At 55.9% G+C, this 25064-nt stretch overlaps 1 protein-coding gene across 1 annotated transcript; it reads left to right on the top strand.

The window, feature by feature from the left end:
• Window positions 1-494: 494 nt before the first annotated feature.
• G6PD (glucose-6-phosphate dehydrogenase) lies at window positions 495-19949 on the top strand. Its single transcript, XM_074277078.1, has 13 exons — window positions 495-696; window positions 1871-1998; window positions 11601-11638; window positions 11746-11854; window positions 12168-12385; window positions 13081-13239; window positions 13403-13528; window positions 14759-14852; window positions 15477-15663; window positions 16738-16973; window positions 18603-18679; window positions 19270-19362; window positions 19447-19949. Exons 1-13 carry the CDS (start codon window positions 561-563, stop codon window positions 19535-19537), a joined length of 1692 nt encoding a protein of 563 aa, XP_074133179.1. The 5' UTR covers window positions 495-560; the 3' UTR covers window positions 19538-19949.
• Window positions 19950-25064: the final 5115 nt, after the last annotated feature.

Raw genomic sequence — 25064 nt, 5'->3', positions numbered from 1 at the left:
CGTTTCCTGTCCCGGGGCTACTGATGCTTTAGGAAGAATCCCAGGCACTAAGCTACTTTCCTGGGCACCTCCGTCCTACTTCGATTTTCGGAACGATCTCTTCTGTCACCTTAGAGTGGACTGCGCGCTTTACCAGCTTCCCTCCCTCCCCCCCCAGCCGGTCCCGGGGAAAGGAGAAGTCTGTGGGAGGCTAGGAGGAATGAGTGGGGGCGAGGGGCGGAGTTCTTGATCTAATGAAGTAACCAAAGGGGCGGAGCTTCCGACTAGAGGAGGGACCTTGACTTGAGAGAAGAAGCGGGAGGCGTGTAACTTAAAGTGTGGCCTGAGAGGGGCGTTACCCTCGACGGCTAAGGGGGCGTGGCCACGTTGCGAGCGGAAGCGGACTGCCCGGCGAGGCCACGTGGGGGTGATAGCGTGAGACCCGACCAGGAGCTGAAGCGGCGGGGTGCGGCGCTCTCCGTCTGGATCGGAGCCAGACCGGGGTCTAGGCGGAGCCCCGGGGCGGGGCCAGGGCCAGCGGGCGGTCTCCCAGCCCGGCGGGGCCGAGCCAGGGGGCGGAGATGGGGAGTCGGGCGAGCCGAGCTGATCTGCACTCGGGCAGACGAAGCTTAAGCCCCAGTGAAGCCGTGGGCCCCGTCGTCCTCCTTCCTCCGCCGAATCAGCCGCAGCAGACCCGGGCCCTAGGGGCGAACGCTGGTGAGGACCCCCTCCCCCCCCCCCGGGCCGCCACTCAGCCCCAGCCTTCTCCATCCTCAGCCGCCGCCGCCCTGCATCCCGGCCCCGGTCCTTTGCTCTCCATCCCGGGCGCCTTGTCCTTAGGCTCCCTGCGGCTCTCCCGAGCCGCTCCCCCCCGGCATCCTCCCGAGCCGCTCCCCCCCGGCATCCTCCCGAGCCGCTCCCCCCCCGGCATCCTCCCGTCCCGTTCCTCTGGAACCCCGCTCGCCTCTTTCTCCCCTGACTGATTGGCTCGATAAGGGACCTCGCCGATTCCCGTCTCTGCCCTGGCCTGCCTCTCCTGCCCCTTGAGCTTCCTCTCCGAGGAGCCGCTTTGAAACGACCGCTTCCTTCGTACCCTTCGGGGGCTTTAGCTCGGCGGGGGATCGCCCCCCCCCCTTCAGCCGAGGCAGATCACCTTGCGCTGAAGTCCCAGCAGCCCCCAAGCTGCCCAACAGGTAGCAGCGGTGGAAGCTGGCGCGGGGCCGGCGCGGCCTCCCTCTCGGGGAATCCAAGCCGCCGGTTCTTCCCCGGGGGGCCCAGGGGCTGGAGGCGGGAGCGGCATCCCAAAAGGCCGAGGAGCCGCGACCCTGGGCTGTGCCGGGCGGGCGCCCAGCATCCCGGCTGGCCGGGAGGGAGGCAGCCTTGGGCTCCCCAGGGAAGGAAGTTTGCAGGGTCACAGACAGTCCCTGCGCTGGCCCCCGCGCCTTCCGAGCCGGGAGGGAAGGGCCTAATTAGCGCCTTGGCCGAGCCCGGCGCCCATCTTCAAAGAGAGGATCAGTGGATAATTAGCGCCCCCGAGGAGGGCCTGCTCTTCCAGGCCAGGTGAAGCTGGGCTCCCAGCCTCCAATCTCGGGAGGCCCCAGCCCGGCGCCCAGGTGGGAGGCCCGGCCGGGCCAAGGGGGGAGGGGCCGGGGGCCGGGATCCTCGAGCCTGGCCAAACCTGGCCTATTTTGTAATGGCTACAAAGTCTCGTCGCCCGGCAGCCTGCTCCGATGCCCTTGAGGCGCCGGGAACGCGCTTTCTTTCCCCTGAAAAGATGGGAGGGAGCCTCGCCGCGCTCCCAGATCAGCACAAGGGCGGCCGGGCGCGGGGAGCGCACTTAGTGGCCTTCCCGCTGTCCCTTGGCTGACGCTCCCCGCCTTTGGCCCTCCAGAGATCAGCATGGCCGAGCAAGTGGCCCTGAGCCGGACCCAGGTGTGCGGCATTCTCCGCGAGGAGCTGTACCAGGGCGACGCCTTCCACCAGTCCGACACGCACATCTTCATCATCATGGGAGCCTCGGTGAGTCCGCCGCCCTCCCCCCTCTCGCCGGGCTTCACAACATCACCCCGGGCAGCACGAGCTTCTGGCTCCCAGTTGGTAACTGGCGAGAAAGCCCGGAAGCGGGGTGACTTGCCAGTCAGCTGCAGCTTCTGGTGGGCAGAGCCCGGGCTCCTGGTGCTTCCGAGGCCCAGCTCCTCCTGTTGTCCCGGCCTCTGCTCTAGGTTGTTCCCCCCGCTTTCTTGTCCCGGGCTCAGGGCTGTGATCATCGCCCTGATCTTATAGGGGAGAAAAGAGAAGCCAGAGAGCCGAGGGACTCTCCCCTGTGTCAGCAAGTTTCTCCCCGTGGGCTTCCCAAACCGGGTGCAGAAGGTGGCGTGTGGGGAGGCTGATGCAGGGGAGGAGGTGAGGGGCCACCCCCCAAGGCTGCTGAGAACTTGAGGGAAGATGATGAGGAAGGGGTCATGGGTCATCCTTCCTTATCTGCTGCTTAGTTAGCTTTGCTATTTCTTGGTCTAAGCCGACTCCGGCTTGTGCAGGTGTGGTTTGGATAGCGTGATAAGGGCTTCTTTGGGCCCCTGGCAGTTACTACATACCCCAGCGCTTCCCTCTGCCTGAGCCCGGAGGTCCCCGGGAGGGGGAGGGGGTGAAGACCTTGAAGAGGTTTCCAAACGTCAGTTGGAGGATTTCTTTTTCACTTTGGGTGGTTTAGTGATTTGGTTCTGCAGTCCTCAGAGGAACAGTCTCCTAAACTGCTTTGAGACGTGAAAGGAAAGCCCTAGCTCCAGAGGCTGGGGGCGGGCGCCCCCAGTACCTTCTTTACCAAGGATTCAGGCTTTGGGCCTAGCCTTGCCCTCCTCGGCTCCGGCCTGCTTGAGGCTCACTCGCTCTTTAGCGTGCCGATGCCCGTCGTATTCGCAGCGCTCCGAGGTTTGCCCGGCCCCGTTCTGCCTTGGGCCGTGCCGCGGCGGGCCTCCTTACCGATGCCAGCATTTCCAGTTGAGAAAGGACCGATCCCCAAACCGAGCCAGCAGGAGCCCGAGCTGGAGTTTGATTCGGCTCTTTCCAGCGCCGAGTCCCTTCGGCCCTACCAACGTCCGAGGGGCCGGGGAAGGGCCCGCTCTGCCCGTCCCCAAGCGTTAGAGACACGAGAGCTTCTCTTGGGCTCGCACCTCTGAACAAATCATTCCTCGGTGGTCTCCACTTCTGCATCCAAAACTACGTGCAGCTGGGGCCAGTTGTTGGGTGCTTGCTGTGTGAGGCTCTCCCGCTGCCCCCAGGTGATTCGTGGCACAGTTTGCAGCTGGGAGGCAGCCAGGAGGGGGGGGGGGCGGGGTTTACACTCTGAAAGGCCAGAGTAGCTTGAGGAGGGGGCAGAAAGTGGAGGGAGCTAGCAGAAGAGGACAAGAGCAGAGAAGCCTTCCCTCCTCCCTACTTTCACCACATCTTTCTTCCCTCGCAGGGCCTCCCCGCTCACGGTCACTGTTTCCCAGTCTTTAGAGAGGCCCGGAGCTTGTCGACAGACTCATTGCAGTAAAATAACATTGGGTCGTCCCCGAGGAATCCACTGAAAGCCCCCCGGGCAGCCCCCAAATCCAGCTCCAAGTCCATGGCCACAAACCTCCCCTGCGGAAGTGCCTTTCTTCCAGCACTGCTTCATGGGGGGTCACGCAGTGATTATGTAGAGGGGCTACAAGGACAAAGAACCAGTCTCTGCTCTCATGGGGTTTAGGTCTGAGAAGACGGGTGTGTGTCTGCATGCGTGTTTGGTGTGTGTCAGTGTGTGGTATGTATGTGTGTGTCAGTGTGTGTGGTGTATGTGTGTGTCAGTGTGTGTGGTGTATGTATGAGTGTGTGTGTGTCGGTGTGTGTATGTGTGTGTGGTGTGTGTATGAGTGTGTGTGGTGTATGTATGAGTGTGTGTCAGTGTGTGTGGTGTATGTATGAGTGTGTGTGTGTCGGTGTGTGTATGTGTGTGTGGTGTGTGTATGAGTGTGTGTGGTGTATGTATGAGTGTGTGTCAGTGTGTGTGGTGTGTGTATGAGTGTGTGTGTGTTGGTGTGTGTATGTGTGTGTGGTGTGTGTATGTGTGTGTGTGGTGTATGTATGAGTGTGTGTCAGTGTGTGTGGTGTATGTATGAGTGTGTGTGTGTCGGTGTGTGTATGTGTGTGTGGTGTGTGTATGAGTGTGTGTGGTGTATGTATGAGTGTGTGTCAGTGTGTGTGGTGTGTGTATGAGTGTGTGTGTGTTGGTGTGTGTATGTGTGTGTGGTGTGTGTATGTGTGTGTGTGGTGTATGTATGAGTGTGTGTCAGTGTGTGTGGTGTATGTATGAGTGTGTGTGTGTTGGTGTGTGTATGTGTGTGTGGTGTGTGTATGTGTGTGTGTGTGGTGTATGTATGAGTGTGTGTGTGTCGGTGTGTGTATGTGTGTGTGGTGTATGTATGAGTGTGTGTGTGTCGGTGTGTGTATGTGTGTGTGGTGTGTGTATGTGTGTGTGTGGTGTATGTATGAGTGTGTGTCAGTGTGTGTGGTGTATGTATGAGTGTGTGTGTGTCGGTGTGTGTATGTGTGTGTGGTGTGTGTATGAGTGTGTGTGTGTTGGTGTGTGTATGTGTGTGTGGTGTGTGTATGTGTGTGTGTGGTGTATGTATGAGTGTGTGTCAGTGTGTGTGGTGTATGTATGAGTGTGTGTGTGTTGGTGTGTGTATGTGTGTGTGGTGTGTGTATGTGTGTGTGTGTGGTGTATGTATGAGTGTGTGTGTGTCGGTGTGTGTATGTGTGTGTGGTGTATGTATGAGTGTGTGTGTGTCGGTGTGTGTATGTGTGTGTGGTGTGTGTATGTGTGTGTGTGGTGTATGTATGAGTGTGTGTCAGTGTGTGTGGTGTATGTATGAGTGTGTGTGTGTCGGTGTGTGTATGTGTGTGTGGTGTGTGTATGAGTGTGTGTGTGTTGGTGTGTGTATGTGTGTGTGGTGTGTGTATGTGTGTGTGTGGTGTATGTATGAGTGTGTGTCAGTGTGTGTGGTGTATGTATGAGTGTGTGTGTGTTGGTGTGTGTATGTGTGTGTGGTGTGTGTATGTGTGTGTGTGTGGTGTATGTATGAGTGTGTGTGTGTCGGTGTGTGTATGTGTGTGTGGTGTATGTATGAGTGTGTGTGTGTCGGTGTGTGTATGTGTGTGTGGTGTGTGTATGTGTGTGTGTGGTGTATGTATGAGTGTGTGTCAGTGTGTGTGGTGTATGTATGAGTGTGTGTCAGTGTGTGTGGTGTATGTATGAGTGTGTGTGTGTCGGTGTGTGTGTGTCAGTGTGTGTAGTTTGTGTGTGTGTGGTGTGTGTGTCAGTGTATGTGGTGTATGTATGTGTGCAGTGTATGTGTGTGTGTGTGTGTGGTGTGTGTGTCAGTGTGTGTGGTGTGTATGTGTGTGTCAGTGTGTGTGGTGTATGTGTGTGTGTGGTGTATGTGTGTGGGGTGTGTGTGGGTGTCAGTGTGTGGTGTATGTGTGTGTGTGTCAGTGTGTGTGGTTTATGTATGTGTGAGTGTGTGTGTGTCAGTGTGTGTGGTGTATGTGGGTGTGTGGTGTGTGGGTGTGGGTGTCAGTGTGTGTGGTGTAGTGTGTGGTGTATGTATGTGTGTGGGTGTTGGTGTGTGTCTGTGTGTGTGTGTCGGTGTGTGTGTGTGTCAGTGTGTGCGTGGTGTGTGTGTGTGTCGGTGTGTGTGTGTGTCTGCGTGTGTGTGTGTTAGTGTGTGCGTGGTGTGTGTGTGTGTCTGCGTGTGTGTCAGTGTGTGTGGTGTGTGTGGGTGTCAGTGTGTGTGGTGTAGTGTGTGGTGTATGTATGTGTGTCTGTGTGTGTGTGTCGGTGTGTGTGTGTGTGTGTGTGTCGGTGTGTGTGTGTGTCTGCGTGTGTGTCAGTGTGTGTGGTGTGTGTGGGTGTCAGTGTGTGTGGTGTAGTGTGTGGTGTATGTATGTGTGTCTGTGTGTGTGTGTCGGTGTGTGTGTGTGTGTGTCGGTGTGTGTGTGTGTGTGTGTGTGTGTCTGCGTGTGTGTCAGTGTGTGTGGTGTTTGTGTGGGGGGGGGATGGAGAACCATGGAGAAGGTGGTACTTGGGCTGAGGCTTGAAGAAAACGGGAGAGATTGTAATGAGCGGGAGAAGGTTTGGGGAGTGCCCAGGCATGGACGGAAAGCGGGAAGAAGGCCACTTGGCCTGCCCTCCGGAGCGCAGAGAGGGAGGATAGGGAATGAGGCTGGGGGGTTGGGAAGGGCCTTTTCAAGGCCAGGCACTGAGACAAAGAGCCCCCAAAGGGAGACAGTTCCCACCCTATAGTAAATCCACCTCCTGGATGCTGGGGCGGGGGCGGGGCTAGGCCAGGTGTCCTCCAGCTTGGGGCTAAGCCCTTCGTTCTTGGTGGGAAGGAGGGCTCCAGGAGACACGATGGAAGTGGAAGGAAATAGAGGTTTGAGCATAGAAAGGAAGAAGGGAGCTCTACGAGATGGTAGCGAGAAGCCGCCCGCGCCCCATGGGCCCCGGCCTCCGCATCCCGGATTCTGGGGCGACCTTTAGCTTTCCGGTGGCTGCCTTTTTAAAGCCGGCGTGCCTGATTATCGGCCCTAAGCACAAAGAAGAGAGTGCAAAGGCAGGCCCAGGGATCGCTGCCATCCACCCCGAAAGCCCTTGTGATGAGCTGGGCAGTCTGGTTTTCCAGGCTGCATCGGTGGGGAAATTATACGTTGTGATTGGGAAAGAGGCTGCTAGAGACAGGCAGAGAGCAGATGTCTGTGCTCTGGGGAAGGCAGAGTTCTGGGAGCCTCGGTAGCTGGCTCTAGAGGCTTTATTCTGGGCCAGGAAGGTCATCGGACGTTGAACTGCCACGGTCGGTACTAGACTCGGCTTCGATTTGACACGCTCTCGGAAGTCTCTGCGGGCGGCCGGGTGGCGCAGTGGACGGGGCGCCAGAGCCGGAGTCAAGAGACAGCTCGCATCCAGCCACAAGTACGCGTTAACTGTGGGACCTTGAGCCAATCATTTCCCCGTCTGTAAAATGAGCTGGAGAACTGCTGAGAAAAGCCCAAACAGCTTTGGACAGAATCTAAGGGAGGCTGCTGGGCTCATCACGCAAACGCTTCCATTGCACAGGAAGCTAGATTTCGTGCCTTCCCACGCTCCTGGCCGCCGCAGAGGCTTGGAGCAGTCGCACCCGAGGCCGGGGTGGCCGGGGGACTAGAGCCGGGCTGAAGCTCTGGGGAGCTCTCCTTCCGGCTGCAGGGGAGGACTCGGGACGGGCCTAATTGGAGACCTTGAAACTCCTCAGCGGAAAAGGTGAAAGGTCCCACTGGCTGGCCGTTCTGGCCTGTGATTTCCTCCTCCTCCGCCACGGCCCCCCCCACCCGCGGGCCTGCCGCTCCTGCCAGCAGTTCTGCCCGGAACGTGGGAGCTCTGGGCAGGTCCAGGTGCTCCCTGCATTCCTGCCACTAAGTGAGTTAGGGTGGGGCCCGTCTTTAAAGGCCAGGCCGGTGGGGGCTGGGTGGCTGCAGAGACTTCCTCTTCCCTCCTCCCAGGCTTTTCAGCCACTTCCTCAACCTCTGGCCCTCCACCTGGGAGATCTGGTAGCTCCAGCAGCCCCCCGGAGACCTTGACCTCCCGGGGGTCACCTGTAGAAGCTTCCCAAGTTGGGCCATTTGCCAATCTGCCCTTGTAGGGAAGCGCGTGGGATGATTTGTTGAATGAACCGTTCCCTGCTTCCCTCTAACGTGGGGAAACAAGTTTACGTCAGTGACTCTACCGTATAAATGTAAAGAAATCGGGGGGGGGGGCGGTTGTTGTAGAGCAGGCACAAGCATTTGGGGGTCTAGCTCCACGATGGGGGGTGGGAGTCACGGGCTCCCACGGTGGGAAGTGGCCAGGCCCCCAGTGGGAGGGGACGGCCCTTGGCGGCAGGTGCGGCACGCCGGGATAGGAGGGGAGAGAACCAGCGAGAGGTAGAGATGTTCCAGAGGTGGCGAAGGCTGTGCGAGGGTGAGGGAGGCCAGGAGACTGGGCGTTTCTGGGGTACCTACTGCGTGCCAAGCTGTGCGCTGCGCTTTTCCTAAGTAGGACCTCTCCCGGTGAGGTGGGAAGGCTCGGACAGAAGGACGTGGTGCCCTGCCCCCCTCACGGGCTTTTCCTGCTGTCCCACATCTCTCTCATTTCCACTCTGAGGGAAGCCCACGGGGGCACAGTCTCTCGCTATTAGACCCGGGACAGAACCGAGACCCGGGCCCCACGCGCTCTTAGCAAGTAAGCTAGCTGATGCTCTGTGGCGGCCATTTCTGGGGGAAGGGGTGACATCCGACTGGCTGATCCTTGGTGGGCCACTTCTGCCGGCCTGCTGATGAGCTACCCCCGGGTGTGGCCACCGGCCTCCAGAGGAGCCCTCCCCCTTCCTGGCCCCCTCCCCAGCCCCAGCTCATCTGGTGTGTCTCTGCTTTATACAGATAGCCCCCCCCAAGAATATGGGCAGCAGTGCTGGCGAGGGCCACCTCTTTCCCCTCTCCCTGCTTGGGCAACCCTAAAGGGTCTCCTCTGACCCTTGGCTGGAGCTCCTGGGCAGTGCCCCACCCTTGGTCAGGAGTCCAAAAGAGCCATCCTTTCTTATTTAGCTCACGGATCGAGGGCTCAGAGGGACCTTAGAGAGTTCAGCCCCTTTGTTTTGTAGCTGAGAGAACTGAGGTAGCCAATGAGAGCCGGGATCCGTGCCCGGGGCCTCTCTCGCCTCGCTGTCCTGGAGCCGGGATCCGTGCCCGGGGCCTCTCTCGCCTCGCTGTCCTGGAGCCGGGATCCGTGCCCGGGGCCTCTCTCGCCTCGCTGTCCTGGAGCCGGGATCCGTGCCCGGGGCCTCTCTCGCCTCGCTGTCCTGGAGCCGGGATCCGTGCCCGGGGCCTCTCTCGCCTCGCTGTCCTGGAGCCGGGATCCGTGCCCGGGGCCTCTCTCGCCTCGCTGTCCTGGAGCCGGGATCCGTGCCCGGGGCCTCTCTCGCCTCGCTGTCCTGGAGCCGGGATCCGTGCCCGGGGCCTCTCTCGCCTCGCTGTCCTGGAGCCGGGATCCGTGCCCGGGGCCTCTCTCGCCTCGCTGTCCTGGAGCCGGGATCCGTGCCCGGGGCCTCTCTCGCCTCGCTGTCCTGGAGCCGGGATCCGTGCCCGGGGCCTCTCTCGCCTCGCTGTTCTGCTTTCTTACTACCTTTTAGTGGAGCCTGTGCATTGGAGAGAATGGGGGTAGAGAGAGACAGAGCCAGGAAGGGAGACAAGACATAAGGAAGTTCGCCCATTGCCCAAGCCAGAAGGGGCAAGACGTCTCCTGGCCACGTGACTTCAGACAGGCTCTTTCCTCTGAGCCTTGGGCCGCCCGGGAGGCTTTTCTCCGAGGCTCCTGGCAGCTCCTCGGTGCCACCTCTTGCCTGCCCCTTTGCTGAAGCCATTTGTGCTGTGTCATGGTGACACTGAGGTAGCTCTCCCCAAGGTACCGCTCCCCATTTGCAGTGACTCACCTTTCCCCATTTCCAAGTCCTCAGCCTGGGGCTTGAGGGGAGGGGCAAGCCCCGCCCTCTCCTCGGCTCTCCCAGGTCCTCCCCGGTTCCCAAGCCTCAGAGGCAGCTCTGGAGGAGAGCCAGCTGAGCCGGGGCCAGGCCGGCTCTGAGCAAACAAATGGGCAGAATCCCCACCCACCCCGCGGCTCAGCTGAGCTCCTACTGGGCCCCTTGAAGGCAGCCCCAGATCACCTCATTGGAAGAGGCCTGTCCCTTGCCCCCAGCCCCCTGCAGCCAGCATACCCCCGGAGAGCAGGGCGGAAGGTGATGTGCTCCGGGGGGCGGGTCCAGCTCGGAGAGAACAGGGAGGGGGACGGCAGGAAAGACCACCCACCCGTAATCCCAGGCTGGAAGAGACGGAGGCCTCTTGCCCAGCCTAACTCCCTCCTTTGAGGGATGGGAAAACGGGCTTGGGCTACCGTGGTCACAGCCCTCGCCTCTCTCGCCGTGGGGAGGAGCCGCGGCGCTCTGAAGTGGCCTTTCTCGGCCGTGGAAGCCCCCTCCCTCCGGAGGCGGGCGGGATTCCGTTGTAATGGAACGCTTTCTGGGCCCGGGAAGTTTTCCTCTCCTCCCGACACTGGATACGGTGCCAGGGCGCAGAAGGCAAGCCTACCCGTGCGGACTCGGCTACCAAGCACGGGCAGGCTTTGACCTTTCAGAGCCTCCAACTTTGCCCCCCCCCCACTTGCTTTCAAAGGGGGACTCAGAAAGGTGGTGAGGAGGGATCTTGGTAGTTCCCCCAGTCACAGGCTTGGCAGGCTTAAGAAAGGCAATGCCAAAGATCAGCCCACCCCTGGCACTATCACAGCCCCTTTCTGTGTCATGACGTGAAGAGAGCCGTGCCCTAAAACTGGGTCCGGCGAACCGTGCCGTGGGGCCAGATGGGGTGGCCGAAGGGCAAGGGGAGTGACCCCGGCCAGCCCCCTGCCATCATCCCCGACGCGGCTTCCCGCGGACTTTTAGGCCGCGTCCCCGGGGAAGACCCAAGGAGGGGAGAAAGCTCCTGTTGGAAGCGGCCGCCACGCTCCCGTGGGCCCCTCACGTTCCTCCTCCTGCAGCTGGGTGCCACGCGCTGTGCTTGCGCGTCAAGATTTCCGTTGCTCAAAGTCGCCCTTGACGATGTTCTCTGTAACCCGATTCCTTTTTTGGTGAGGAGCCCCGGCCTGCAATTTCCCGAGTAAGAAACGCCTGCTCCCAGAGCATAGCAGCACTTGCTTTCCAGTTCCTGGCCTGTGGTGACTTGGCCAAGGTCACACGGCCTGGATCTGTCTGGACCGGCCTTGGCTCTGTGCTGCTGATCATCAGAGGCAATGTGATTTCCCAGAAGCACAGCGTTCCGTCGAGGCCATCCAGATCTGGCCAAGAGAGCCTTCCCTCTAGAGCGTTTTCACCAAGTGGCTCTCTACCCGGTGCTTGGAGCCCGGCACCGCCATTGCTGGAGAGCTTCACCACGCTCTCCACGACTCGCCCTGGCCGTGCCCTCTGGGCCACTCTCTCCTGCGTGTTCCCACACGCCGGCCCTCCCCGGTACCCAGAGGCTGTCTCCCAGGCTGCCGTGACAGCCTGGGCCCTTCCCCAGCACAGACGCTGACGGAGGGCTGCTCCCCGGACCCCTTTAGCCTCCTCATTCCCACACACCAGGCTCGGGCTGCCGGAGCTGGCGCTAGAGCCTCGAGTTTGGGGCTTTGGGGGTGTCCTCCCCGCGCCAAATCCCCCAGCGCGGCGCTGGGCCCACCAGAGAGAGTTCGAGAGAAACCCCTAAAAATCTGTACGACGCTGTGTCGTGGAGACCCTGCGCTCGATCCCGTGTGGCCTGGGGGGAGTTCCTTGGCCTCGCTCCTCTGCGCAGCCCACCCTTTTCCGTTTCCTCAGCGCTTTCCCATGAGGCGTGGCGGGTGGTGGCACAAAGCGAGGCAGGCGCGCTGGACTGGGGGGAGTCGGTGTCCGAGGGAGTGAACGGCTTGTGGGTGGCAGCTGCTGGGCAACGTTTAGAAAAGGAACGGGGGAGCCCCCGTTTTGTGCTTGTCTGTCCTGATCGGTCCCCTCCCCTCTTTTCTTCAGGGTGACTTAGCAAAGAAGAAAATCTACCCTACCATTTGGTAAGTTGTTTTCTGTCAGCTCCCCCGGCTTGGGGCTGAGGAGGGGCGGGCCGGGGTGGGCCGCCCCCCTCGCCCTGCCGATCCCCAGCCCGAGCCCCTTCTTCCAGGTGGCTGTTCCGTGATGGGCTCCTTCCCGAAGATACCTTCATCGTGGGCTATGCCCGCTCCAACCTCACCGTGGCGGACATCCGGAAACAAAGCGAGCCCTACTTTAAGGTGGGGGCCCTAGGCTTGGGCATCACTGTCTAGCCCTGTCAGTTCCCCCATGAGGCCTCAGTTTCCCCTGGAAAACGAGGAGCTTAGACTCAGTAGTGCCTCATGAAGTCCCTTCCAGCTCCCCCCCCCCTCTTTCCTCCCCTCCGCTCTCCTCTTCCAACCCACTGCCCCGTTCCTTCCTGCCCCCTTCTGGAGGGGTATGACAAAGCATGATGGGAAGAGCTCCACCATCCCTACCCTCCTGAGTACCCCTTTCCAAGCCGAGTCTCCCCCAGAGGCGAGTGCCTCGGTTTCCTGTCTTTGTGTTGCCCAGGCCACTCCCGAAGAGAACCAGAGGCTGGAGGAGTTCTTCTCTCGAAATTCCTACGTGGCGGGCCAGTACGACGAGCCGGCCTCCTTCCAGCGGCTCAATGCCCACATGAACTCCCTGCATCACGGCTCGCAGGCCAACCGCCTCTTCTACCTAGCCCTGCCGCCCACCGTCTACGAAGCCGTCACGAAGAACATCAAAGAGAGCTGCATGAGCCAGGTGTAAGCGTCCCCCTCGTCTCCCCCTCAAACCGTGCCATCGCCCTACGGACAGACGGAGCGTAACGCTAGGCACTGGTGGGCAGGGGAATTCGGCAGAGGTTTTAAAAGGATGCTCCCTAGCTTCCCTGAACAGGCAGCCCCTAGACGTCCTGTTGTTCAGTTACTCTCCGATGACCCCATTTGGGCTTCTCCTGGCCAGGGAGTGTTTTGCCATTTCCTTCTCTCGCTCCTTTCACAGAGAGGAAACTGAGGTGGGCAGGGTGAAGTGACTTGCCTAGGGGCTCACAGCTAAGGAAGTGTCTTGAGATCAGACTGGAACTCCGGAAGATGGGTTTTCTTGACTTCAGGCCTGGCGCTCCATTTCCTGTGGCACCACTCCTGGCCTGGGAGTCTCCCATCCGCCCCTACTTTGGGGTGTTCCATGCCTGAGAGAGCACCGGATCTGAATCTCGGCCCTGTTCTCTTTGTTAATCACTGGCCACGGGACCCTGGAGCCACCTTTCTCCCATTCTGGGCCCGTTTTCTCCTCTGTGACATGGCGGAGTTGAGGAGCTCTCCCTCTCCCGGGTCCAGGATTTCCCAAGTCGGACTTCCTCCTCCCCCGTAGCTGAGTTCTGAGGCGGGGGAGGTGACTGGGTTCCCGACCGCAAGGGGACGAGTGACCTTGGGCGCTGGCCCCCTGTCTTCCTGAGCAGAGGCTGGAATCGAATCATTGTGGAGAAGCCTTTCGGGAAGGACCTTCAGAGCTCCGACAAGCTCTCGAACCACATCTCCTCGCTGTTCCATGAGGACCAGATCTACCGCATCGACCACTATCTGGGCAAGGAGATGGTGCAGAACCTCATGGTGCTGAGGTGAGCAGACAGCCCGGGTAGGCCCAGGGGAAACCCTGCCTGGCCGCTGAAAAAGCCCTCAGCGGAGGGATTCGACGGTGGCTCAGGGAGCACAAGGTCTTGCCAGCCTTTTTGCCTCGCCACGGCTGCCCTGGCGTTCACCCTCGCGGCTCTCTCTCCCCAGATTCGGCAATAGGATCTTTGGACCCATCTGGAACCGAGACAACATCGCCTGCGTGATCCTCACCTTCAAGGAGCCCTTTGGCACTCTTGGCCGCGGGGGCTATTTTGACGAGTTTGGGATCATCCGGTGAGAGCCAGGGGCCGGGCGGCGCCTCCCTGGGGGATGTGGCTCCAGAAAAGGGGGCCTCCCCCACTTTATTCCCCATCTGAATCTCCTCTGCTCGGTCCCAGGAGGCAAAAGCCACAAGTGCAAGTCACAGAGATTCTAGCTTTCCTTTCTGAAGGGCACGGAGTCAGGCCCAGGCTCCCACCTCCGCCCTTTGGCCCCCGCTCTCCTCTGTACAAGGAAGGGCGGACTCCCAGGGGCCCCCCTGGCTCGAAAAGCTGTGATCCTTTCCAGCCATCACCTTAGTGTTGGAGAACTTCTGCCCGGCAACAGGTGCTGGACTGGCTCCCCAGCAGAGGCTGGCATGGAGCCTGGGCAAGGGATCCCTTCCTGTACAGAAAAGAAAGTGGCCAAGGCTTCTGCCAGGGGCGGGGGGGAGGGGAGGGGTTGAGGGCTAGCCTCGGCCTCTTGGATTTAAGCCCTCCCTGATATATACAGGCTGTGGGCCGTGCCCCCAGCAGCTCACCCCCACAGATGGTGGTTGGTGCATTGGCAAAGGGAGTTGGCACCTCATGAGTTCCTGAACCCAGAGGCAGGAGGAAAGACTCTTGGGAGATATCCTGGGGGAACTGGAGGTGCCAGCAGGGCCTGCGGCGAGAATTGGGAAGAGACGTGGGCTCTTCGGGCTTTAAGAAGGCCTGGGGTGGGAGGACGTCAGTAACGGCTTCTGAGGTTCCAGGTACAAGAGGGCAAAGGGCTCTGAGCCACATTTGAGAACGTGGTCTAGAACGTCCTAGGACAGAGGGCGGCTACAGTAGCCTGTGCCGCCCCAGGTGTGGTGTTTCTCTGCGAGTGCTACGGGAGCTGCCCAGGCCTTGAAAGCAAGTGGACAGGAAGGGGGCCTAGTGAACCCCAGGGATTTGAGTGGCCATTCAGTTGAACCCGTCTTCTCTAGCATAGTGATGGAGTGGCCGCCTCCAGGACTTGACCTCTCCCCTGCCCCGGAGGCTAGGGTTTTCCTTTCAGCGGTTGCCTTGGCATCTTCCCGTTGCTATGGCTGTCCCCACTTCTGCCTCCCGGAGCCAAGCAGACTGAGTTTAGCCCCCTCCCGACAGGAGCCCTTCAGAGTGTGAGGGCAGCCCTCCCACATCCCCCGAACCTCCTCTAGGCCAAATGTGCCCAGCCACCCCTCACCCCTCACCCCTCACCCCTCACCCGGCTGCCTGACTTGACGTCCTCTCTCCCCCGCAGAGACGTGATGCAGAACCACCTCTTGCAGATGCTTTGTCTAGTGGCCATGGAAAAACCGGCCTCCACCAATTCCGACGACGTCCGCGATGAAAAGGTCTGCCTTTGCTTCGGGGCTGCCCGGGGCACCTCGCCTGCGGGGCTCTGGGGCTTTTGCCCCCAGACCAAGTTAGGCTGGAGATGGAGCACACTTGGCGTAAATGCCAGAAATGCTACCACAGGAAGAACCTTGGGCTTCCCGGTCATGGGGGGCCCAGGAAGAGAGGGGGGAAGGATCTGACGATAAGCTTGGACAGCATGGTCACCCCCTCCCTGGGCCTCACTTTAGCCTCTATACGCTTACGCTTGGAGGATGCAGCCCAGGCCCTATCGGGGATCCTATGGCTAAAGCACCTCGTGGCTTTTGAATTAGTGGGGCAACGAGCTGACTCTGTCACGCTGCTGAAGTCGAAGCATGCGTGCGTGTCCAATGGCAGAAGCAGGGGCATGGGAGAGGAGAGGGGGGTGTCCTCCCCTGTGCCCCCCAGAGCCCCGTGCCTATTGATCCAGCTGATCCGTAGACTGGAGAGCCAACTTGCTGGGACCAGTTGGGCTCGCCCAGGGTGCCCAGCCCCAGGGACCAGTTGGGCTCGCCCCGGGTACCCAGCTCTGGGCTCTGTGTGCACCCCGTCTCCCACCTTGGACCTGGTTTATAAGCAATCTGCTCCCTCTACTCTCTCAGGTGAAGGTCCTGAAGTGTATCTCGGAAGTGAGAGCCACGGATGTGGTCTTGGGCCAGTATGTGGGGAATCCAGATGGAGAAGGAGAAGCTACGAAGGGCTATCTAGACGACCCGACGGTTCCCCGAGGCTCCACCACTGCCACGTTTGCTGCCGTGGTCCTCTACGTGGAAAACGAAAGATGGGACGGTAGGTGCTGTTCTCCGTCCTGGGATCTAGGGAGTGGCCACGGTGCCCCTGACCTCCGAGGTGCAGTGACTTCTAGCTCAAGTTCTGGGACTTATGGGTCCGTTTTTCTCTCTGTCCCATCTCCCCTGCTCTTTGGGGGATTTCAGTGACTTCCCTCACCCCGATTCTCCGAGGCCTGCCCAAAGTACACACGGGTCTCTTTTTCCCATGGCTGAATCGAGGCAAACGCCAAATGTTTCCGGAAACTTTTCTTGAGGAACGGGAGGGCAAGAAGCTGTCGTTTTAAAGCTAGAAACAGAACCTAGGTTATCTCTGCTTATGTAACTAAGCGTTGGCCACAGACGGCCTCATGGCCTGCCCCACTTCCTGTTGCTCCCCTCAACCCTGCCCAGGGGCCCTTTCTGCAGTCATTGGCCCATGGCACCGTGAAATCAGCCCTTCCTGATATCCTGCAAGCAGAGCCCTGATCTCAATTATTTCATGAAAGAATTCTTTTTTAAAATGGAGTTCCAGATGCTCTCCCCCTTCCTTGAGAAGACAGGTGATTTGCAATGATGATAATGGACATGAAGTCATCTGTGACATCCTGAAGGGTTTGCCCTTTCCCTCCCCGGAAAACCGACTCTTCCTGCCTCAAGGGCAGTGATGGGGAGGTCCCCAGACGTGCGGCCTTCATGGGCCGGGGGAAGTGAGAGAAGTCCCGTCACCATCTGTGCTGCTTCTCGGTGATACACAGGTCTCCTCTCGCTCACGTACAGTGAATGCGTGAGTGCCAGAAACCAGCTGATCCGACTCCCCCGAGGCTAGGAACTGGTTCATTTTTTTTTTTTTTTTTTTTTTTTTAATTTTCATACCCAGCACCTAACTTGCAGTAGGCACTTAATGTTTGTTGAACTAACTCGAATGCCCGTTATGTAGGCACTGAGAATACAGAGGGTCCTGGTCCTCGTGCCCAGGAGATTGCCCAGCCTTCCAGGCCTATCAACCGCTCTGGTCAGAAGCCGTACTCTGAAAAGCAATGGAGCCCGCCGGCTTCAGCGGCCTTCTTTTCTGTGTCTCTGCCTTGTGGTGCAGGTGTCCCCTTTATCCTCCGCTGTGGGAAAGCCCTGAATGAGCGCAAAGCAGAAGTGCGGCTGCAGTTCCGGGACGTGGCTGGTGACATCTTCCAGCGCCAGTGTAAGCGGAATGAGCTGGTGATCCGAGTGCAGCCCAACGAGGCTGTCTACACCAAGATGATGACCAAGAAGCCAGGGATGTTCTTCAACCCTGAGGAGTCCGAGCTGGACCTGACCTACGGCAACAGATACAAGGTGAGCCTGCGGCCAGGCGTCGCGGGTGGCTGGCTGGGAACCCGAGCGGTGACACCCGACAGGGCCGGACCAGGCATTCCTAACTGTGTAAGGGAGGAGAGGATGATGGGACCTTCTTATTGAGGAAAAGAAGGGACTTGAGCAGAGGGGAAGAAGGAAGGGAAAGTCCATTCCAGGTACAGGAGAAGAGAGGGCAGGAGCCAAGCAGGGAACAGTGAGCGTTCTAGTTTGGTTTTTAGTGGAGAATAATGTGAGATGAGGCTAAAGGCAGGTTGTCACCACACTGGGAAAGGCCTTGAGTGCCAGAGTTTGGAAGCACTGACACATTTTGTTTGTTTTTAAGACAAGTAACGGGACCCTAACGGTCTGTAAGGGAGGTGACTTGGACTTCAGCATGAAGCAGGGCAGGACAAGTTAGGAGGCTGTGACAGAGGGTCTGAACTCGGGTGGTCGTGGTGTGAATATAGGGTATGGGGCAACTCCGACGTGGAGATGTGCTCGTCCGCCTTTGGCCACCCGGTGACCTTCCTGTGGCTCCAGGAAGCTGGAGCATGCACAGCAGCTGCACCCTTCTAAAACCAGCCCCGCAGCGAGGGTAACCCACGGTCCTCAGCCTGTCAGTGAGTCAGGGGGATGTTGCACATGAAGACTTTCCGCAGCAGAATGCGTAAGGAGAACGGTTTGTGGAGCGCTTAGAGCTTGGTCAGCCATTGAAGACGTCGGGGTCATCTGCTGCACCCTGGGCCATCGGCAGTCATCTTGACTTTTGTCTTGCCGGTTGTAGTTGACTCTAGAAGAGTGAGGACGGTGGCCGTGCAGCTGTGTCTCCCTTAAATCCAATTCCTGCACAAGTAGACTTCCCCTGGTGTGATGTCCTCTCTGAAAGTGAAGGGCAGAACACAATAGAGGAAACACGAGAGAGGCGGTAGGGGAAGGAACAGGAAATAGGATATGGCTGCTCCGTGATGAGACTGTGAAAGAGGCACACAGGAAAAGGAGGCAAAATGAAATTGAGGCATGAACTTCTGAGCACTTTCAATTTACTTACCAGGAAAAGGAGTCTTTAGCTCCTCAAAGAGCCCAAACGAAGGCAAACGGGTCAGTCGTATAGACAAAAGGAAGAGCATTCGGAAACTCGAAGGCAGCATCTAGACGAGAAGTGTGGTTGGTTTCAAAGCTTGCTCCAGCATCATCCAGAAAGTAAAACTGAGGAAGTCAAGCCAGATAGTAGGACGGAGCTGGGGGAGGGGCTGCTGGGGAGACATGGCAGAAAGGCCATGCTAGTCGAGGCTCAAAAGTGAAGGGTGAGGAGGCGCCTTCAGAGGATCTGACCCAGAAGGCCCAGCACACGCGGGCCAGAGAGCTCAGAGACTGTCTTAGGCAGGGTGCCGCACACGCAGTGATGCTGAGGAAGCCAGGTGACATTTGTGAGATTTGACAGTCCTGGTGTGGGTTAGCCTGGCGCCTTCCCCCTTCCCCCCAGTACTTCTGTCGTAAATGTGTGTGGAACGAATGAAGGAATAGATGACGGAAGGGAACAAGGGGATCAAAGGGAGCTTGGCTGCTCCCTGTCTGACCTCCCCATTGTGGTGCCTTCTTCCGTCTTATTTGCCTCTCCGGACCTTGCAGGATGTGAAGCTGCCCGATGCTTATGAGCGCCTCATCCTTGATGTCTTCTGTGGGAGCCAGATGCACTTTGTGCGCAGGTGAGGGAGCCCTCGGGGTGGTGGGGCCTGGACCACTGCCGCCCCCCGCTCTCTGCCGGGACGGAAGGATCGGGCTGGTTTGGGGACTGATGACTCTGGATTCAAGCCCCACTTCTGGGGTCTGGAACTGGTCACTTGCTGCCCTGGGTCTGTGTCCTCCTCTAGTACCCATGAATCTTCAGTAGCCTCTTCTGGAAAGCCTTGAGGCCTAATGAGGGACTAGGAAGAGAAAGATGACCTTGCCCAATTCCCACAGACTAGCCCAGGTCCCAGCAGGCTTTGTTTTTCAGCTAGAAAGATTTGGCCAAGTGTCTGCTCCCCCAAGTCTGAAGGCTATGGTTGACAGAGGTCATTTTCTACCCTAGCAGGACCTGGGTTTTGGAGATGACCACTCTCCTTGCCTCTCCCTTCCTCTTCTCTCCTCTCTCCTCTCATCTCCTTTTCTCGCCCTCCACGACCCTTAGCTAGGGGCGTCGGCAGCTGCTGCCATTTGGGCGCCTGGGAGTCCCGAGCCCCCTCCCAGGGCACGGCCAAACTCTGGCGCTCACATGATGAAGCCCATCTGGGCCCCTCTTCTCTCTTCCCTCCAGCGATGAGCTTCGGGAAGCCTGGAGGATCTTTACACCTCTGCTGCACCACATCGAGAGGGAGAAGATGCAGCCCATTGCCTATGTCTATGGCAGGTGAGATGGGGCTTCCAGGGGTGGCCAGAATGCTCCCAGCAGCCAAGGGCAAGGCCCCATTGAGCCTTTGTGTTTGTTTCGCAGCCGCGGCCCTCCCGAGGCGGATGAGCTGATGAAGAGAGTGGGCTTCCAGTATGAGGGCACCTATAAGTGGGTAAACCCCCACAAGCTCTGAGGCAGCCCAGTGGGCCACTAAGCGCCAACCCCCCCTTTGTTCCCATCCCCGGTCTCCCGGCTTCCCGGCCTCCATTGTCATTGTCTCAGCACGTCGGCCTTACTTCAGGTCTGTCCGTCCTGTCTCTGCCCATCCCCTGTTCGTGTTTTACTCACCCAGCAACTCTTGGGACCACAGGACAGGGAGCCCGGCCCTGGGGGAGAGGGAAGGCCCCAGCGAAAGATTCCCTGGCCCCCCTCTGCTCCCAGCCGCCGCCACCTCCTCGGCCCTGTTTACAGCTGCTACCAGACGCGCTTCCGCCTGCTTGGGCTCCCAGAGCCAGCCAGCTACATTCCAATAGCAGCCACTAGAGGCGGCCTTTGTTTCCCCTCAGGACTGCAGCTTTATGAATACAGAGAATTACCAGTCCCGCCGTGTGCGTGGTATTCACTGCGTCAGTGTCCGCCATCCCGGGTGCTGAGGAAGCAAAGGCTGAAAGTTGCCTTAGCTCTGTGCTAGACCTCCCACTCCCGCCTTTCTCACATGTGTGCCCTCTCACACAGAATGGGCTGTTGCTCACAGAAGTGTGAGCGCCCCCATCCCCCACCTCTCCCCAGCAGTGCCATCTTTGAGAAGAGGCCGCTTCATTACGCCCACCCCCTTCCAAGTATGGGAACACCCTGGGTCCCAGTACATGCAGCCTTCACCTCTGTAGGCAGCTTATCACCCTGGGGGAGGACAGAACTGCCAGTCAGGAGGCATTGGGGCTCGAAAGGAGACCGTCCAAGGCCGTCTTCCTTTTTGTTGATATAGGACTTGGCAGACTCCCCCCTTGTCTTGGGCTCTGGGGCCAAAAGCAAGGCCTTGAGTAGAGAATGGAGACATTGTGTGCACGTAACTCGGAAGCCAGTTAGAAAGGCAGGAAAGCGAGAGCAGCTGCACAGGCCGGCGCAGGCTTTCTCTGGCCGCTCACACCCCCTCGCGCCCAAGAAACTGACGTGATCCCATAGGTATGGGTACATAAAGTAGGTGTGCAAATCGGTTACGGTCATCATCACTTCACAACTCCCACACGCGGTAATGGGACCCGGTTTTAGAAGCTGAGGGTCAGATGACTCTAGGAAAGGCTTTTGGAAAGGAGAAGCCCCGATTCCCCCACTAGAAGGAGCCAGGATTAGGGAGAGAGAGAATGAATTTCATGCAGTTCAATTAAGCTAATGTATTTAGCAGGTTAAAGGCACAGTTACCTAACAACTTTGTATCCTGGGCTGGGGCGGGAGAAATAAAGTAATGCTTTGCCCCCCAAGTAACCTGGAAGAGCACATCTGGGAAGATCCCTTCCCATGGTTTCCGTTAGAAGCTGGCTACGCAGAGCCAGGACTGTGGCCTTTGGAGAAACGGAGGAATCGCCGAGAGGAACTCTTCTTAGAGCCCCAGAAGCAAACATTTACCTTCTCCCACTTCCCAATGGCCAGTGCATACACATTACCTCTCTCATTCAGCTGGATAACCAACCCATAATGGTCTGTGGCCAAAATGCACTGACTCTCAACAGACTTTTACCAGGTAAACTGGTCCTTATTCTATCAGGGGGGGTAACCCTGGCCCCCACTCCAAAAAGAAAGAAAAAAATGACTCGTTTGGGAGTTTGGTCAGCTTTCCCCCTACCCTGTCTAGGCCCAATTCCCCTATATGCTATTCCTCCAGAGCTTTAGGGTTTTGCACTGTTAGCCTTTTCTCCAATGAAACAGGAACAAATCAGAGGGGAGATTGGAATTGAACTCTTACCTCCGGGGCCAAAGCCAAGACGGATGCTTGGGCTGGGGTGTGGAGGCCCCACGCTTAGGCCAGCCCATGTATGGCAGATTCTTGGGAAGTCTCCCTCCGAGAAAAGTGCTGGCCTGACTCAAAAATTGAAGAGGGCTACTTTAAGGAATTCCCAAGTATTGGATATTGTCCCTCTATGGAATGGGACACAAAGGATGTCCTTGTTTTCTTGTTGGGAGTGGGGGTGGGAAGGGAACGTGCATTCGGATCTCCAGGCTGTGAATTGTGGCCCAGTGAATCAGTAGACCTAAAGTCCAGTCCAAGCTTAGTTGAGATTTGGCTGTGATGTCGGACATCATCCTTCTGTGGTGTGGACATTGATTTCGTCATCTGGCATTTGAGGCTAGCTGGCGCTCTCCAGGTAGGGGAGCGAATACAGATCAGATCTATGAGATAAAGAGTTCCCGAGTAATTGGTTCACTGCGTTCTCCATTTGCCAGATTACTGTAAAGTATTAGGAGACATTACTGGGCCCGATTACTGCTGGATCCAGGTTGGCGGCAGCGTCTGACCTCACATCCTCCTATTTTCATGCTCTATCCACTGGGGCACAAGTAGTCCAGTAGTTGGGCCTAGTCTATTGGTTAGTTGTCCTGTGAACTTTTCCTTAAGTGTTTTGTTAACTCTCAATATAATTGGTTTGCTGTGTGATTTGGGCATTTTAAAAAATTATTTTAAGGCTCCATAAACTTTCTAAGATACTGCCAAAGGGATCCAGAGCACCATAGCTTCCTAGTACTGTGACCTCTGAACACATAATCTAGTACCTTGTTTTCTTCAAACTGTATTTTCAAGGCTATGGGATCTCCCTATATCATCAGGCTACCACGAGGTGGGATATGAGGTGATCCCCCCAAAATAGACTGGGTTTATGGCCCTGTGTTGCAAGTTGTCAGGAAAGAATTTGTAGACATGTACATCTTCCAAATCAAGGGGCAAATATTGCGCTGCTCAAAGCGGGCTAAATCCATAACAATTTTTAGCAAGGAAAATCGGTTTTAGAAATTAACAAGGGAAGACAAGTTTCCTAGCAGAGATGTCACTAAAGCATGGCAAGTAGGGAATTATGGGGCTAACCCTAAAAGGAGTCTGGGGCCTTTAGGTATTTAATTATTGTTCTGCAGGCAGACGAACCCCACAAAGCAGTTAGTTATAACAAGGAGAAAGAAAAGAGCAATCTAGTAAGGTACAGTTAAGGAAATTTAACCCGGGGAGGGAGGTTCACATTTTGACTTTCTGATGGGATACAGGAACTGAGGCTTATGATAATTTCTGCCAGAGACCCCCACCTAAAGTAGGGCCATAATCAAAAGGCTCACTGGAGGCTGAGATGATTCTGTTAGAGCTCCTCTCTGCTTGTCTCTGAGTATCACTAGACTACCAGGTTCTATACAATGATCCAGGCTTTCTCTGTTACCGGCCACCTGGTCACCCAGGGCCTCAACAACAGCACAAGTTTTCCTTCAAATAGCAACCTCACCTGGACTGTGTGAGAGTGAATGAGGAAGGGGGGGGGGGCAAAATAGGAGTGCCAAATAGCCCCAAGAAGTGACAAGCATAAAGGCCTCAGATCTGCAGATGACTTGAACTGGGAAGGGGCAGCTGACACAGACAGAGGTGATCAAACAGATCAAAAGACATTTCAAAGAAAAGTAAAGCACTACACTTGGATTCAGAAAAAGCAGTTGCACAGTTACTTGGCTGAGGTGCAGCCATAAACCTGTTCCAGGATAGAGTAAAAATTCTGGTGATTGGGAGGATGGCCTCATGGTGAGGGGACCAATTATGGGATTTAGAATTAAAGGGTTAGCTCCTCAACTTCCAGCCACTTAGGGCTCTGAGCAGCTTCTTCCTCTCATGGATGATGAGGGATTTAAAATCCAGATTAGGTCTGGTCTCTGCCAGTCATCTGGTTTATTGGAAACATTAAGAAGGAGGGTGGTGATTTCATTAGAGCAGTAGGAATAGAAGCCAAATGACAGGAGTTTGGCACACCCTACCAAATGGCATCATTGAGACTGGTCACTGAACTGCAAGGGAGTCGGGACTGCAGAAACTATTTAGGACAAAGGGAAGCTCTTAGAGGGGGATTCTACCAGTTTCAGGCCCAGTTCTTACAAGTTGCACCCCAGGGGATCCCCAGAAAGAATCAGGGGATTATCTAGGCAGAGTTGGAAGGCAACTACCTCAGAAGCCAACTAATTCAATCCCTTATGTGGGTGAGGAATCTAAGGGCTGTCTGTTATTGTGAAAGATTTTTAAGAAGGAAGAGAAAAGAGGAAAAGGTACATGACTATTATATCTTTAAAAAGAATGGCAAGTTGTACATAATAAGATTTGAGTTTCATGTGTAATCATTTTTTCCTATTATAGACATGTTTGTTTTCTTTCACATATAAAAAAAAATTTTTTTTAAGGAGAAAAAAAATCTACCAGTCACCACCTCAAAGAAATCCTTTGTGGAAAACACAAGATTATTCCCAAATTTTGAAACTTCCAGATTAAAGAGAAAATTTTACAAGAAATATGGAAAAAAACACTTCAGATACATTACATGCATTACAATTAGAATTATACAGTATTTATATATTTATATATACAGTATTTATCAGTAGCCACAATAAAAAACTGCAGGTCCTGCAATCATATATGCCAACAATTAAAAGACAGGCCTGGGGCCAAAAATGCCATATCCAGCCAAAATTATCTATAATATTGAATGAAAAAAAAAAAAGACATTAAATGAACTTGAAGATTTTCAGGACTTTCACCCAAACCCAAACTCAATAGAAAATTTAATATACTTTAATGAATATTGATGCTAAAATCTTAAAGAAAATATTAGCAAAAAGATTACAGAAAATCATCCCCAGGATAATACACTATGACCAAGTAGGAGTTATACCAGGAATGCAGGGCTGGTTCAATATTAGGAAAACTATTAGCATAATCAACTATATCAATAACCATACGATCATCTCAATAGATGCAGAAAAAGCATTTGACAAAATCCAATGTCCATTCCTATCAAAAACACTTGAGAGTACAGGAATAAATGGACTATTCCTTAAAATAATCAGGAGCATATATTTAAAACCGTCAGTAAGCATCATCTGTAATAGGGATAAACTGGAACTTTTCCCAGTAAGATCAGAAATGAAACAAGGTTGCCCACTATCACCATTACTATTCAATATTGTATTAGAAATGCTAGCCTCGGCAATAAGAGTTGAGAAAGAGATTCAAGGAATTGGAGTAGGTAATGAGGAAACCAAACTATCACTCTTTGCAGATGATATGATGGTATACTTAGAGAACCCCAGAGATTCTACTAAAAAGCTATTAGAAATAATTCATAACTTTAGCAAAGTTGCAGGATACAAAATAAATCCACATAAATCCTCAGCATTTTTATACGTCACCAACAAAATCCAAAAGCAAGAGATAGAAAGAGAAATTCCATTTAAAACAAATGTCGAGAGTATAAAATATTTGGGAATCTCTCTACCAAAGAAAAGTCAAGAATTATATGAGCAAAATTACAAAACATTTGCCACAAAAATAAAGTCAGATTTAAATAATTGGAAAGACCTTAAGTGCTCTTGGATAGGTTGAGTGAATATAATTAAGATGACAATACTCCCCAAACTAATCTATTTATTTAGTGCTATACCAATCAGACTCCCAAGAAACTATTTTAATGACCTAGAAAAAATAACAA

The sequence above is a fragment of the Sminthopsis crassicaudata genome, chromosome X, assembly GCF_048593235.1.
Source record: "Sminthopsis crassicaudata isolate SCR6 chromosome X, ASM4859323v1, whole genome shotgun sequence".
In the NCBI taxonomy this organism is placed as follows: Eukaryota; Metazoa; Chordata; class Mammalia; order Dasyuromorphia; family Dasyuridae; genus Sminthopsis; species Sminthopsis crassicaudata.
The sequence above is the reverse complement of the archived record's forward strand: the minus strand, read 5'-3'. Positions and strand labels throughout refer to the sequence as shown.

Coding starts and splice junctions, on each gene's coding strand:
- G6PD (XM_074277078.1), top strand. CDS start 561: ATGGGGAGTCGGGCGAGCCGAGCTGATCTGCACTCGGGCAGACGAAGC. Junction 12,386..13,080: donor GAGAGCTGCATGAGCCAGGT/GTAAGCGTCCCC, acceptor CTTCCTGAGCAG/AGGCTGGAATCGAATCATTG. Junction 13,529..14,758: donor GACGAGTTTGGGATCATCCG/GTGAGAGCCAGG, acceptor TCTCCCCCGCAG/AGACGTGATGCAGAACCACC.